Source organism: Silurus meridionalis, chromosome 15, assembly GCF_014805685.1.
Source record: "Silurus meridionalis isolate SWU-2019-XX chromosome 15, ASM1480568v1, whole genome shotgun sequence".
Taxonomy (NCBI): Eukaryota; Metazoa; Chordata; class Actinopteri; order Siluriformes; family Siluridae; genus Silurus; species Silurus meridionalis.
In genome coordinates this window covers 3,229,112-3,245,000 of record NC_060898.1, presented here as the reverse complement: position 1 = coordinate 3,245,000, position 15,889 = coordinate 3,229,112, and the positions used below count along the sequence as shown (strand labels likewise).

Sequence of the window (15,889 nt, the reverse complement as noted above, 5' to 3'; positions counted from 1 at the left end):
TCCTTGTGTCGAGCCACTGCTGAACCAGAGACAACATCAGGGGTGTCTGACCTGGACATAGGACAAAAAGGACTGGACTGTTGTTTAGTGGGCCAAAGTCGTCTTTTCATTTAATTTGAAAATCGAGGTCCCAAAGTCTGGAAGAAGAAGAAGAAGAAGAGAGGCACAGAATCCAAGCTGCTTGAGGTCCAGTGTAAAGTTTGCAGTCAGTGGTGGTTTGGGGGGGTCATGTCACCTGCTGCTGTAGGTCCACTGTGTTATATCAGGTCCAAGGAGAGCACAACCGCCTACCAGAAAGTTTTTGAGCACTTCATGCTTCCCTCTGCTGACCAGCTTTATGGAGATGCTGATTTAATTTTCCAGCAGGATTTGGCTCCTGCCCACACTGGCAAAAGCACGAAAAGTTGGTTAAATGACCTTGGTGTTGGTGTAATTGACTGGCCAGCAAACTCACCAGACCTGAACCCCATAGAGAATCTCTGTGGTTATTGTCAAAAGGAAAATGAGAAACAAGAGACCAAAAAATGTAGATGAGCTGAAAGTCACTGTCAAAGAAACCTGGGCTTCCATACCACCTCAACAGCGCCACAGTCTGATCACCTCCATCCCACAGTCTGATCACTTCCATCCCAGTTTGATCACCTCCATCCCACAGTCTGATCACCTCCATCCCAGTTTGATCACCTCCATCCCACAGTCTGATCACCTCCATCCCAGTTTGATCACCTCCATCCCACAGTCTGATCACCTCCATCCCAGTTTGATCACCTCCATCCCACAGTCTGATCACCTCCATCCCATGCCGAATTGAGGCAGTAATTATATCACATATTATTATATAAATATTATATATCTTATATACACATACAGCAAATGAACATTCTTTCCAGAAGGCCAACAATTCATTAAAAATGATTGTTTTTATTGGTCTTATGAAGTATTCTAATTTAGTGAGCCAAAATCATCAAAATGAAAAGAAATAAACACTTCAAAATATATCAGTCTGTGTGTGATAAATCAATATAATATACCAGTTTCACTTTTTGTATTGAATTACTAAAATAAATCAACTTCTTAAATGATATTCTAATTTATTGAGGTGCACTTGTATGTGCTTCTTTCCTGTGTGATGTTAGGAAGCTGTGGTCAGAGCACAGGGTCAACCATGATACAGCGCCCCCTGGAGCACAAAGGGTTAAGGGCCTTGCTCAGGGGCCCCAAGACTGGCAGCTAGCGATACGATTATATTCGATATATATAAATTAGGTTATAAAAAGATAATGGTAATGTTATATTTTTTAAATTCTTAAATTATTTCCTACCATCCTAAAAAAAAAACAAAAACAAAAACAATTAACTGTATTTGAAGATTAATTTAGAAATTTGGCTTTTAAAAAAAAAGACAAAAAATAATAATAGACTGATAAATAAATCAAACACTACATCACGCTGCGTTCTCTCGATTATTCTCGGCTGAATTGATTTCAACTGCAACTGATGTTATCCATAAACTACGCTTATTAACATTCATAACAAAGTAATAAGGAAGCCTTAGTATTTTTCCGTCATTTATTTTATGAAAAACAAAATTGAACTGGCAAAGAAGAGATTCCAGGTAGGCGATTACATCATACGTTAGCGTGTGCGTGCCCAACCCCGAAATCTGAACCCCACCCACCCCACCCCAGTCCAATGAACAAGCCTGAGCCTACAGACACCCAATCATCCTTTCCGCTGCTCACCCCGATGAGCGACATTTACAGGAAGAGACTATAAACAGCTGAAAAAACCTATACGAAAGATACAATAAACTGGCATGCACATCAAAGTTAAAAAGTAAACTTTTTTTTTCAAAAATATAAAAAAGGAGCTATTCATTTTTTTTTAAACCCAGGGCCTAAAAATGAGCTACTTATTGTTTCATTATATATACTCTCTCTATACTTTATATATAGTTTTCAGTCTGTTTCTAAAAAGATATCACTCTGGTAAAACTTGATATGGCTTGATGACCAATGCGATCAGAAAGTTCAGGAAGAAAAAAAATAAAAAATAAAATACACGCCAAATTGACAACACAAATCAAACGTAGTTACTATCTAAGTAGTGCTTTAATAAGTCAAATTTGGTTTAAAAAATAAAATAAAAATAAACAATTAAGGCAAATTGCATCTTCAGGGTATAAATGGAGAGGGCAATGGTTTTCAACAAATGATTGATATACTCGATATTCAGAAAAAAAAAGGAACTCATTAAACAGGAATCGAAAAAGGAACATTGAAATACTTGATGGAAGAATAAAAACAGGCAGCACGTGGGTGAAGGGTGATGCGGGAGCAAACAGATCTGGCCAATAAACAATCGTTTATTCGTGACGTAAAAAGGTACAAATGTGAAACACCTGCTTTCAGCCTTACATTCAGAGATCAAGGTTGTTTGACTGGAGGAAGACTCGACGATTCCATGAACATCTCAGGGAGACTAAACTTTTCGTAGAAAGCGTGAGCTGTTACATCACAGGGATTCAAATAAAGAGACTGATTGGGTCTGGTAGAGTAGGGCAGGAAAACTCGCTCCTGAATCGGGGGTTCAGAAGAAGGAAGACCAGCACCTCAATGCACCGAGTGTTGGATCGATTTCTCATTCCAACACACACACACACACACCAAGGATTTGTTTCCACAATGCCAATATTGTGGGCGCAAACCTTCGAATTGACGAGTATAAAAAAAGGGGTAGAAGGCCATTGATTCTTATAGGGGAAGGAAGAAAGGAAAAAAAGAGGGGACAAAAAATTGAATATCGATGGCACAATGTGTATGAATCCAAAAAATATATATATAAAAAAATTATAATAACTGATCAAATCAAGCTCTGGGGAAAAAAAAAAAAAAAACATCAAATAAATACATAGCCTGCACATGAAGGCAAACCGATGGGAGAATGTGGGAGAGAGGAGAAGAAAGAAAGAAAAAAAAAATTAAAAAATGTCCGTGAGCTTCCAATATGTCTTTCTTGCCCAGAGATGCCACTGTTATTATTTTTGTTTTGTCCCCCTCATTCCAGCCCATTTGCAAACAGGTTGTGAAGTTTCCATTTCCTCTCTTTACACACACACACACACACACACACACACACTTCAGAAATAGCTTGGCTGATCTAAAAACATCCCTTTCACAATCAGTGGAAATAGGTAAATCGCTTAATTTATTTTTTTCCTTTTTTTCCCCATAATGGTATTTCTTTTATTAAAAAAAAGAAAAAAAAAAGAAAGAAAATCAGTTCAGACATGATGCATTTTCATTGTTTTTTTTTCCTCTATCTTATAAAAAAGTCTTAGAGAAACAATCACGACTGCATAAGACATTTAAAAAAAAGAAAAAAAAAAAAGAAAAAAAAAAAAAGAAATTAAAAGTGGAAATAAAAGGAATCAGTCGGAGTCACTGCTGTCTGAAGTGGAGCCGCTGGAGCTGCTGCTTCCGGAGTCTGAAGAGCTGCTGCTGCCGCTGAGCCGTGACGGGCCTGAACCTGGTCCGGCACCACCTTTCTCTACAGGGACACGAGGGGTGGGGGAGAGGGGGAAAAGGTTACCCTTTAAGAACAAAAGACCCGAACATCACCAATTAAAGAAAATTTTCATTTAAAGTCCATTTTCACCACCGGCACTAAAGTAGAAAACATGATGATTACACCACCATTAGACCATGCCGCCTTCAGAGTTATATTCATGTGCTGCTTTTCAGATCACCTTATTTGTAAAGAGTGCTTATTTCAGTTAGCCGTCCAGGTCTCTGTGTAAACTCTGGAGACTGTAATGCAGTCATTAGAGGTTGACCGACTCGTCGGTTTTGCAGATTAATCTGAACCGATGGGGCAAAAATCCACACCGGTGTCTTTCCTGAGGTCTGAAGTCATAACAAGAGCGGCCTCTAGAGGCGAATCACTGACATCACGTGCTGCTTGTTGTTACAAGAGGTGGCACGCTGCACGGAGAGTGCTAATGTTATATTATTTATCATTTATCAGTTATTAGATATCTTAATTATATTTTTTATATATTTCATTTTAATAAATCGTTAACTTTTATTTAAATAAAGTTCAGTACTATTTTACAAGGATTGATCTGGTATGCATTTTTAAAACAGCTGGGTTGGATGGTATTTGCAGATTAATCGACTGTCGTTCTGGAATGTTTCTTTTTAGACGGCGCATGAAGACAGGTAGAAGGCTAGACAAGACTAAAGTATATGTCTATCAGGGTTGGACTGTGCTATTTATCCCAGCTCTGGACACCACTGACACATCATTGTTACTACTGATTATCAGGGGTCTAGTAATAAATTCCGCAGACATATTTTCTTGTAGCACCCCCTGCTGTCCGCATGATGCACACACAATAATAGCACAATTTGGGGACATGCGTGCAGCTGGAATGCATTTTCAAATAATAGCAGCTCTTGTACTCAACAACAGCTCATTTCTGGCAGTTCCCTAAACCCGTTTATCATAGACATGTGAGTGGGAGGGAGCTGGGGGATTGAGCTGAAGTCTAAACTGGACCCAGTCCAGGGACTTTTGGAGCCGTTATTAGGTTTGCGCCTCTGTTCCACCCTGATCTTCATGGCCAGTGTGGGTTTTTAATATGCGCCCAAAACAGCACTTACGTAAAGGTCTCCTTTGTTTTTTCTGTAAACAGGTTTTGACGTATCGCTCGAGCTCACGCAGGGTGGAGGGTTTGAGTGTCTCAAAGTCGATCTCGATCTCGTCGGGATTGGAGTCTCGCAGCGAGGGCTCGCGGGACTGGATGATGTGCACCACGCGGCCCAGCTTTTCTCCGGGCAGCCGGTTGATGTCCAGGCTGAGCTGCCGCTTCTCGTCGTAAGTCATGGGCAAAGCGGCGTCTTCGTCTTCCGACTCGTAGCCGGCTCCTCCTCTGGCTCCCTTCTTAGCCTGCCTGATAAAAGTGATACATTTCTTTGTGTAATCTTGCTAGGAAAATGTAAAGAAAGAGGAGAAAAGATTCACTTGTGGTACAGAAGAGTTCTAACCTGTTGCCAGGGACAGTGCTGTTAGCTTTTCTGGCTGGTGGCTTTTTCGGCTGGGTCACTTTAGCAGGCGGCCCGCCTTAGCCTTCTTATCGTCTTCTATCTTGCCTTTGTTCAGCTTATTGTCTTTCTTCTTCTTGTCTTTGTCTTTCTTTTCCTTCTTCTTCTTTGGTTTGTTGACAGGAGCCTGCGAGAGAGCAGCTAGCTGCTCGTGGACGGCTTTCAGCTGGGGATAGAGGCAGGGAGAGGGGGATCAGTGATCTGCCCAAACAGGGGGAAAAAAGAAGCAGCACCACAAACAAAGTACATTATATTCCACAGATCATAACTAACTTCAACCAGTTAGTCACCTATGGACCCAAGTTTATTAAAGGATAAAGATACAGCACAGACGTTGCAAAAACACTCACCAGTACAGACATTTGTAGTCAATTAGTGGACTAACACAATGTAGATTTTGCGACACCTTTTAAAAAGGCTTTAGAACAAGTAGCTCTACTACAATACAGCGAGCAACACTGTTAGAATTGCTTGTGATTACTACAAACAGTTTCCCCTGGAAGACATGGGCTTTCTTTATCCAGAAAAAATAAAAGCACATGAAAGTATGTCTGGTTTTAAAGCCAAGCCCACTAGAGGAACACAACCATTCTGCTAATTTCTTCCAAAAAAATACTACAAACCTAAACACTAATGGGCAGTGATGATCCAGTGGTTACGGTTACGGTAATCAGAAGGTCCCCAGGAACCCCTGAACCTCAAGCTGCCACTCAACAAGGCAATTAACCCTCTGCTCTAGTGGTGCCGTACCATGGCTGACCCCGGCAATAAAATCCCAGGTTTTCGACAAGATGGGATACGGAAAAACTTAACAATTCCCCTTCAGACATTAATGATCAGTCTGTTCAATCCATCCCTCCCTCCCTTTCATCCATCTCTGTCGCCTGCTTCGACAAACCACAGGTTTGATTCAGCAGTGAATCATTTGAAACTGATTTATAAAAAGTACAATCACTAAAGAAACAAAAACACTTATTTTGGCCCATGATATTTCAGTACACACACACACACACACACACACACACTCTTTGATTTTGTTTTAACCACATGTGACAGCAAACTGAGGAGAATATAAATAAATAAAAAAAGGCGTATAGTCATTCTGGAACGGGTTCTGGCCTGTTCGTTCCAGTGAAAAGAAACCGCAATTCTACAGCATACAAAGACATTCTATACAATTGTTTGTTTTGCAGCCGCAATTTCGTGAGGAAACAGATATGGGTGTGATGCTCAAACTTTTGACCATATAAACCTACACAGACATTTGATGCTCTTTAAAAGAGAGAGAGAGAAAAACTGAAACCGTTTTAGCTTTCAGAGAAAACTTTCCTCCTTAATCTATCATAGGTCACATTTAAATCACACACACACGGTCGTGCAAAGATCAGCTGAATCGGTTGCGATTCTTCCATCGTTAATGGGGAAGAAAAAAAAAAAAAAGTGTTGTGTTCAGTTACAAAATCTCAGTCAGTGTACTTTCACATCCGAAATCTTTTATTTATAAGCGCAAAAGCTTTTAAAAGGATATGAAGATTAAATTTGACAACAATCCTGTGCACAGGACTATTGACACTCAAAAAACTGTTTAATCAAATAAGAAACAAAAAAAAATGGCAGTAAAACAAACTAATAACTTGTTAAAACTAAAGCTTTAATTTGTCCATAAAACAGCATTAACTGAGTATTCTCACTCAACAATAATATTCCCTCTGCTTCCGGAAGCTGCTGCAGAAACAGAAATATTTCATAGTAGGAGTAGATGTCCTGCATGCATCTTATCTCGGTGCAATCCTGCTTTCTCTTTCTCTTCCCTGAGCTGAATGTGGCTGCAGTGTAGAGTCAGAGGGAGTTTTGACAGAGAGCTGGATGGGATCTGACTTGCCTGACTACTCTCCTAATCCTGCTTCTGCTCCTGCTCCAGCTGAATGGGTTATACAAATGAAGAAACTAAAATTAACATGCAGCGCTGCTAACAAGCCGAATCTAATCTTAAAACAATGAAGAGGCTGTAAAACTCTCCTGTCTGCAGAGCAGTTAGAGATAGGACCGATCAGGCATAGCATTATGACCACCTGCTCAATATTGTGTTGGTCTCCTTTCGCTGCTAAAACCAGTTCTGACCCGTTGAGCACTAACAGCATGAACTTCTCCAGCAGTTTGAGCTACAGGAGCTCGTCTGTTGGATCGGACCACACGGACCAGCCTTTGCTCCCAACATGCATCATCATGCATAAGCCTCTGCTGCATCTCACTACTTGATAGATACTGACCACTGGAGACCAGGAACAGCCCACAAGAGCTACAGTTATGGAGATGCTCTAAACCAGTCGTCTAGACGGCACAATTTGTCAAACTCTGAAATCCTTACACTTCGCAATTTTTTCCTGCTTTTCACAAGTCAACTTTGAGGACTAAATGTTCACCTGCTGCCTAATAAATAAATCCACCCACTAACAGGTGTCATGATGATGAGATAATCAGTGTTAATCACTGGTCATAAAGTGGTCATAAAGTGATGCCTGATCGGTGTATACAACATGGGGCAACAGCATTACATGATGCTATTGTACAGCTATACATTTTAAACAATTAGACAGCTGTATGCAATTGTAGCGGACCGGTTAAGATCATTTCATGCATTTTCCGAAGTACTGTGAGGGAGAGGGGTTGTTATTGCTCACCACATAGTCATAAGGACATTAGATTAAATTTCAGCACATGCAGTAGATGGTGTAAACTGGCACTCGATTGACAAAGTGAAGCGAAAACCAAAAGCATAAATCAAGCTGAAAATACAAGTTGCAAGTAAAAAATAAAATTGCAACAGGACCCATGACGGGCCTGTAAAAGTTAAGACCTTGTTGTGAAACCCACCTGTTCCGCACCCACCTGTTCCTGCAGCTCGGCGAGGCGAGTGGCTCTCTCCTCCTCGGAGTCAGAGCTGTCCGAGCTAGAGGAATCGGCGCTGCTCTCACTGCTCGCCGTGCTTTTACTGACCACGCCTGCTGCAGCAGCAGCGCCCGCCACGTTCACCTCCGCCGGCTCGTCTGGCATCTTCGCGAAGCGCATCTCAAACATGTCCTGCATCATACACAAATTGGGGTTTCATGCCTGCACTAACCACTTCACATTATTTTGCATTATACAAACGTGTGTCCACAATCTGACCTGCAGTTTTCGTGCCATGGCGACGACCTCGTGATCGGGAGGGTTGTACTTATAACAATTCGAGAACATTAACCGCACATCAGTGGCGAAGCTCTGTGCGTCTGGGTACTCCCGAGCATCCATCTTTTTCTGTACATGATATAAAACAAATGCAAGGGTTATAACCCTAATGAGGCAGACAAAAACATCTATTATCTATTCCAGATTTACTACATACTTTAACTGTACTCAAGTCCATGGGGTGTTTGATGATGTCGTGGTAGTCGTGCAGTTCGAGCGCCTCGGCGTCGACAGGTTTGTAGAACGGCCAGGCGTACGCAGCGTGTTTCTTGGACAGCATTTCTTTCAGGATGGTGTCGCAGTGCTTGAGATGCTCGGTGAGCCGACCTCGTTTTCCTCCCTGCTGACCCGCTTCGACCTCCTCCAAGTCCTTTTTGGGTGGTTTGATGGGTCGCCCGGTGCTCTCTCTTCGCATCGCCACTTTGGCCTGCTTGCTCTCGGATAGAGGGGTGGGCGAGTCGCTCCTGCTGGCCGTGATGGCGGAGGTAGTGGGTGTGGTGGTATCCGCTTTCCTTTTGACCCCTTTCTTCTAAAAACACGGAGACAGAACACAGAGATCAGATGGACACCAAAAAAAAAAAGGACGTCTGTGTTCGTTCTCCGTCACGTCACTCACCTTGCCGAAGGGTTGCGAGGGAGGCATGCCGGGCATGATGGGGGTGGTGGGTGTGTTCTGTACAGGGGGTGTGCTGGGCGTGACAGCAGGCACTGGAGGAGAAATAACCGGAGGCTGAGAGCCTGGAGAAGTGGCATCCGGGAAGGCAGAGGTTGGCGAGCCAGGAGTCACGGCTCCCTCCGGCTGACCTGCTTTGGGTAACAAAGACGTTGTCATTCAGACAAAGGGAATAAAAAAATAAATAAAAACATTTATGCACACCAGCAATCGCTGTACAACCTCCAAACTGACATACCTAGTCCAGGTTTGCGTCCTTTACCCTTAGGAGCAGGCGGAAGGAGCTCCACTTCCTCTTGGGGCATCAGAGCAACCTTCTGCAGGAAGATCTTCTCCAAGGCTTGAGCCATTAATACGATGTCATCGGTTGGCTAATCAATCAGGAGAAAATCAGAACCAAGCATTTGGAATAAAAAAATAAATAAAATAAAAAAAAAGATTTGGTTCACAGGTCCACTGTGGGACCTCCCACTGAATACTCCCCACTGCTCACCTTGTTGTAGATGTAACAGTTGGTAAACATGGTATTGAAGTCTTGCATACATTCACTGGCGCTCCAGTAATACACGTTCTCCAGCCTCTTTTTGATGGTGCCCATGTCCATTGGATTCTTTATTATCTTGTGATAGTCCTAAAGTGAATGTTACTTGTTTGTTACCCTCTGTTTGTTATACACTGAAGATTGTTTATGCGGTATAATTTTAGCTACACTCACCGGCAGTCCGAGCTTGATGGCATCGACGGGCACGTAGAAAGGCCACGCGAACTGATGCCTCCACAGAGTCTTGACCACGACATTCTGCATGTACTGCAGTTGATTGGTCTTGCGGCCGGGTTTAGTGGCATTCGTCACCTCGGGAGGCGGAGGGTTGACGATCTGAGGAGGTTCTGGAGTTGGTGACGTGACATCCGACATTTCGGTTTAACGGCAGAGCTGCTGCTTCAGTCGGCTTGGCGGCTCTGCGCAAATCAGATGCTACTGTACAGGTTTGGACAGATGCTCTCTCTGGGTTCGTCTCTTGGCTTCGCTCACCCGGGAGGGACTACATCCCATTGCAGGACCTGACCCTGTAACCTCTGGAGACACAAGAAACAAAAACAGGATAAACATTTTTGGATTATGGTCTTGAATTGATGGAAGTCATGAACAAAACCTTTCCATCTTCTTCATCTGTATGCAGCGAAAAGCGTACGTTAATCAAAAAGTCGGCAGTCGTGGGGCAGTGAACGAACAGTTACAGGAAAAACAATTATAGAAGGTATAGAGCACATTACAGAATGTGTAGATTTCTTCACTTCGCTCTTCTGTGACATCACCAGCAGAGTCAGCTATGTCAGGGTTTAACACTGGTGTACTCTGAGAACATTTCAGGCCGTCGTACATAACTCCTTCCATTTTTCAAACTGTGCGAACTCATGTCACGTAACCTATAAGAGCTCGATACCTCAGAAACGTGTGTCAAGGCAGCGATTAATCACAACTCAGCTACACAGGAAGTCCACAAGAAAAAACCTCACAGCAACTATGAGAATCCCTTGAACAGGCTCCTATCGGTCACGTGACACGAATTCGCAGATCGGGGCCGACAGAAGGTCAACTGCGGGGTGCAAGTACCTTTGCTGCACCACAGAGTACCACGAGCTCGTGCGAATAAGTGTCACGTAAGCAAAGGGATCTCGATACGTCGAGGAGGTCACAGGAGTTTTAACAGTAGCTGCAGGGCCTGCAAATGAACGTTCAAGTAAAACGTGTTACAGAACGTGCACGCTCATTCCATCGCAATACAGGAACTCATGCAGATATCAGTGAACGTATTATTCTGCGACCAGTCACGTGAAACCACAGAGCACTGTGACATGTAAATAAGTTGTCCATCTCATTCATGTGAGAGAAAATTTAACCAGAACCTGAATTTAAACTGATGCGCACTGATATAAACCTGTGATTTAAATTCGAACCGGAACTACTTCCAAGCGGCGCGGGTGCACGAAAAAACAACCAATCAGAAAGCCGGATTCGGCAGGTATAACCCTAGTGCAGCCAGTGAATCAACCGAGGTGTGCAGTGAGTGGACGAAAGTTAGTCCTCCTCCCGCGTAAACCTGCTGGCTAACACACTGTTAGCTTATAAACTCCATCTCAAACAAGACTGTCTAAAATAATAAAAAAAGAAGGAAAACATGCACAAATATTCAAATCTAGAATCCCTCTCAGAAGCATACACAAAGACTTTATATAAAAAATATATATATAAAAAAAAATAATAATAATAATAATGATACTTAGCATTAAGTTACCCCGAACTCGGCTCCATTTACCTCTCACTCTGAGGTAAATAAATAATAATAAATAAAATAATCAACCTGACTAAATTAAAAATGTAAAGATTTTATGTCCCGGAATTTAAAATAAGGACATGTTTGGTGTAGAATGGAGGGAAAGATTGTGTATTAGCATGTTAGCCTAGCACTGTGCATACACGACCATTATGACCAAATTAAATATTTATCATTAAAAGTATCGGGATGAATTGAAATAAAAAAGCGTTCGAGAAGTGAATAAATGAAAAGGTCACAAATAAAAATGAGAAACCAGCGCGGTTCAGTGTAGGAGCTACGCTTGTTAGCAAACATACATCAAAACATGGCGGGCGGACTCGAGCTGCTTAAGCGTTAGCTTTAGCATTAGCATGCTAGCGAATGTAGTCCATAGCGATGCCGTGTGAAGCGCGGATCATTCAAACGGAGACGATTCCGCCCGTTAGGTACGCGTTTAAGTCCGGGTTGTAATAAAAGTGGTGCATTGGGAGGGTAAAATTGAGTAGAAGTGCCCCAGCAGGCTGTGGAACTGCCCCCCCGAGTCGCACTCGGAGCTTTGTGTTGAACACAATGCTAGCAGCAGCCGATGCAGCACGCTAACTCGTCCGTACACACGCTCACACATGAACCCCCTGCGGATGCAGATTTTTCACGCGGTCACCGTTTACCTGCGTGGAAATCGCAGCGCTGTGAGAAGCGAAATGAAAGGAGCTCCGTCACTCGGGTCGCCGCTTTGGATGGACTGCAGCCTGGGACAGACTGATGCGGGATCGCTCCTACGGGCAATACACCGATGAGGTACGAGGCGCGCTCTGCGCATGCGCCTTGGCGCCTTTTTTTCGCACCCATATTTCGGGCAAAGCGTGCGCTTTTTTTTGCTACCATTGGCTCACCGGTTTAGGCTCCACCAATCAGGGAGCGCAAATGTAAAATGATAACCAATCCGATAACGGGGGAGGGACTTATGGAAATACAGGTGCGAAAAGGTGCACAGGCTGCCAAGCATCAAATGCTCCGTTTTTCTTTATTTAATATGTTAAATATATACAATATATATATTATTTTACATAATAATAAATATATAAAATATAACTTTAATTATGAATGTAACTCTCTCTCTTTTCCTCTAGAGAGTATGTATATATATATATATATATATATATATATATATAACTGAAAGAAATGAATTATACAACTGCAAAATAATAATAATAATAATAATAATAATAATAATAATAATAATAATAATAATAATAATAATAATAATATGGTAGGGATCACAAATAGTTACTGTCAACTATTAGTATTATAACTTATTTTCAAAGGTACAAATTATAACAACAACAACAAAAACAATAATAATAATAATAATAATAATAACAACAATAATAATAATAATAATAATAATAACACTCCTAATAATCAGAAAATTAAATTGGTAATGATAATCGCTAACTATTTAACTATTGTTATAAAATAAACTACATTTTTAACACACTGTAACTTTTATTTTTATTAAATGAATCAACATGTAGGTATATACACTATTATAGTGTATGTTTTCAGAGTATTTTCCTATAATTAAAAAGTTCTGCGATTGTAAGAGAAATTGTTTTACACTAAAGGAGACCTGCAAGAAGAACGAAGCCTCAGATTTACTGTAAAATAAATACTGATATAAAAAACATACTGTATGTAATAATAAACTGTATGTAACTCCTTTGCATTCGAGTCTGAAAAGGAGAGTCAGTAGTTATGAGTTCAGTCACTGAATTGACTCAATAAAGGTCATAATAATTGAAAAAAACTTTTTTCAACATTATTAAATCAAAGTTAATAATAAGATGTGTAGCTGACTGTTTGGGAAATCTGTATTTGAATTCATGTGTTTTAACTCGTCATTAAAAGCAACATTACAGGTCATTAAAGGTGTTTATATTGAAGTATTTTACACATGCTTTGTGATTCATTTGCTCATAGAGTTTAATATATGAACATAAATATTAATCTTCACAAACATAATCAGTCCCGGAAGCCAAAAGACCAAAGGGTTATTTTCTTACTTATTATTCTCGTGTGATGTTCAAATAAAAAAATCTGAAGTAATGCAGACTGGACATGAGCGATTCAAGAATGCAATACAGCTGTCAAACTCACACAATAAGTAACTGCAGAGACTCGGTTTGGCTTGTGAGCAATCTACGAGACGAGCATGGTGGTGTAGATCAGGGGTCCTGATCCCATGTGGGTTCGCTTGTATTAAAAATGGGGCAATGGGAGGATTATTATTAAGAAAACAAAACAAAACTGACACAATTTCCTCATCTATTGACCTCCAAAAACACACTTATGCAACTTAACAGCAATTTCAGCAACAGTTAGTGTTTGAATATCTTTTACACTTAAACTGCTTTGCACGAAAGCACATCACACTGGTGTTGGATCTGTGATGATCGCAAATGTTGAGCTTTTTTATGAGTTTTATAACCGTAATGACTGTATAAGACTGTAGAAAGATCATTACTTATAATCTTACACTCCAGTGCTCATGTTAGTTCTCACTCTCCAGTGTTCTGTATTGTTTAAAGATTTATGATCACACTCTTGATGTCACCCAAATGAGGATGGGTTCCCCTTTTGAGTCTGGTTCCTCTCAAGGTTTCTTCCTCATGACATCTAAGGGAGTTTTTCCTTGCTACAGTCGCCACGGCTGCTCATCAGGGATAAACACACACCATTCACCTTGACTGTTGATTTCTGTAAAGCTGCTTTGAGACAATGTCTGTTGTGAAAAGCGCTACAGAAATAAACTTGACTTGACTTGAAGTAAAATGCTCACAATTTAACTTGGAGAACAGATAGACAGGAAGGTTTTCATATTTTTATAGTACCTATATGTACATGTATATATTTAATAGTAGTTTTTTTAAATATCAAGTTGTACACAAATGAGGCAAGTTTGCAGAAAACTATTAATACCCCTCTGAGACCATTTGGTTTACAAGGTGTAAAGACAAAGAGGGTGAAATAGAGATGGCCATGTGGTGCTTCTTACCTTTCAAACTTTTGTGTTTCTATCACGTATTACCAGAGGTGGAAAGTAACAATTAACTCGCGTTACTGTAATTAGTTGTTTTGCATACGTCTACGTTTTAAAGTAGTTTTTAAAATCTGTAGTTTTGTTTGCAGCATTGTACTTAATTGGATTTTAAATCATATCCATTACTGAATAAAGAAAAAAACAACAACATAACAATTATGCAAAGGAAATTAAAAAATCACGCCCTTGGGGCAAAATTATCGCTAGCACAATTAAGCTAGCTATATGACCAGTGTCAAATGAAATGAATGAAGCGTTATATTTTAGAGCAGATCGCACCTGAAAGTGCATAACTCACATTAGACTCAAGTCATGGACTGTAGTGGGGTTTTTTTATTCATTGTTTTAGTTATTGCACGTTAATTTGTAAAGCCGTTTCAATTAAAAAACGACCAGTTTAACATTTATATCTTCTTGTCCTTTCTGAATTACACTAGAATCCTGGAAAACCATGCCTGCTGTTAAAAAAGTAGTACATTTTTACTGTGAGAACATTTACATTTCACTACTATTTACTTTATTCAAGTAGATGTTTTAGACCAGTAACTTTTGGTTGCACTCAATGCACTTTACAGAGCTTTGTGTTGTGTTTTAGCTTTATGTTGTTGTTCGGTGTAGCACCAGGGTTCCGGAGGAACGTTGTCTTGTTTTTACTGTGTTCTGTGTACCACTGTGTATAGTAGAAATGACAATTAAAGCCTCTTGACTTGACTTTATTTGTACTTCAGTAAAATGTTATTAAAGGAAACAGTACTTTTACATGAGTAGAAGATTTTATTACTTTTCCACGTCTGTGTATTACAAATCAGTATATTCATTCAGCTTGAAGCATCAGTGCTTCAAGCTGCTTTTTGAACCTGCTTTTAACTTCTAAGGAGGTGATTTGTCAAGAATTTGTCAGAATATATGGTCAGGATTGAGGTGGTTCCTCTGCTAGAGTGTCATGAACAGGCCACAACTTATATAACTTGTATATACCGTTAATAATAATAAAATAATAATAGGTAATAGATGGGCAACAAAAAACGATGGGTGGAATATATAAGGATTGCACTGTGTGTTATTTTGTGGCGCTTTAATGAAACTTCCATGGAGCTGCCCCCGTTAAGGATCTCCCACAGCGGATCATGCGTCTCCATACCCCCCCTGTCCTCTACATCTGCCTCTTTCAAACCAACCACCTGCATGTCTTCCCTCATCACATCCATAAACCTTCTTCTTGGCCTTCATCTTTTTTCTTCCTGGTGGCTCCATCATCAGAACTGATGGAACTGATTGGCTTTAATTCATCTCAGTCTTTCTGAACTTAGTTTGTGTCTTTTGTTTTGCATTTTAACTTTGGATCTGAGTTTGCTAATTTTTATAGTAATGGCCTGGACAGTCAGACTAAACATTGTTTTTTGATCATGATGCTTTTCACTGGTTGCAGATGAACACAAATACTTTCATTAGTTGTAGTATGTTA

General features: G+C 40.6%; 1 protein-coding gene across 1 annotated transcript; it reads right to left on the bottom strand.

The window, feature by feature from the left end:
* Positions 1-2,092: 2,092 nt before the first annotated feature.
* On the bottom strand, positions 2,093-12,148 carry brd3a (bromodomain containing 3a). The gene is given in 12 exon segments (XM_046867972.1): positions 2,093-3,549; positions 4,665-4,954; positions 5,049-5,124; positions 5,127-5,271; positions 7,980-8,186; positions 8,274-8,402; positions 8,491-8,862; positions 8,950-9,140; positions 9,245-9,377; positions 9,500-9,637; positions 9,722-10,083; positions 11,993-12,148. Coding segments are annotated over 11 exon segments (2,001 nt in total). The 5' UTR covers positions 9,923-10,083; positions 11,993-12,148; the 3' UTR covers positions 2,093-3,430.
* Between the last annotated feature and the right edge of the window lie 3,741 nt (positions 12,149-15,889).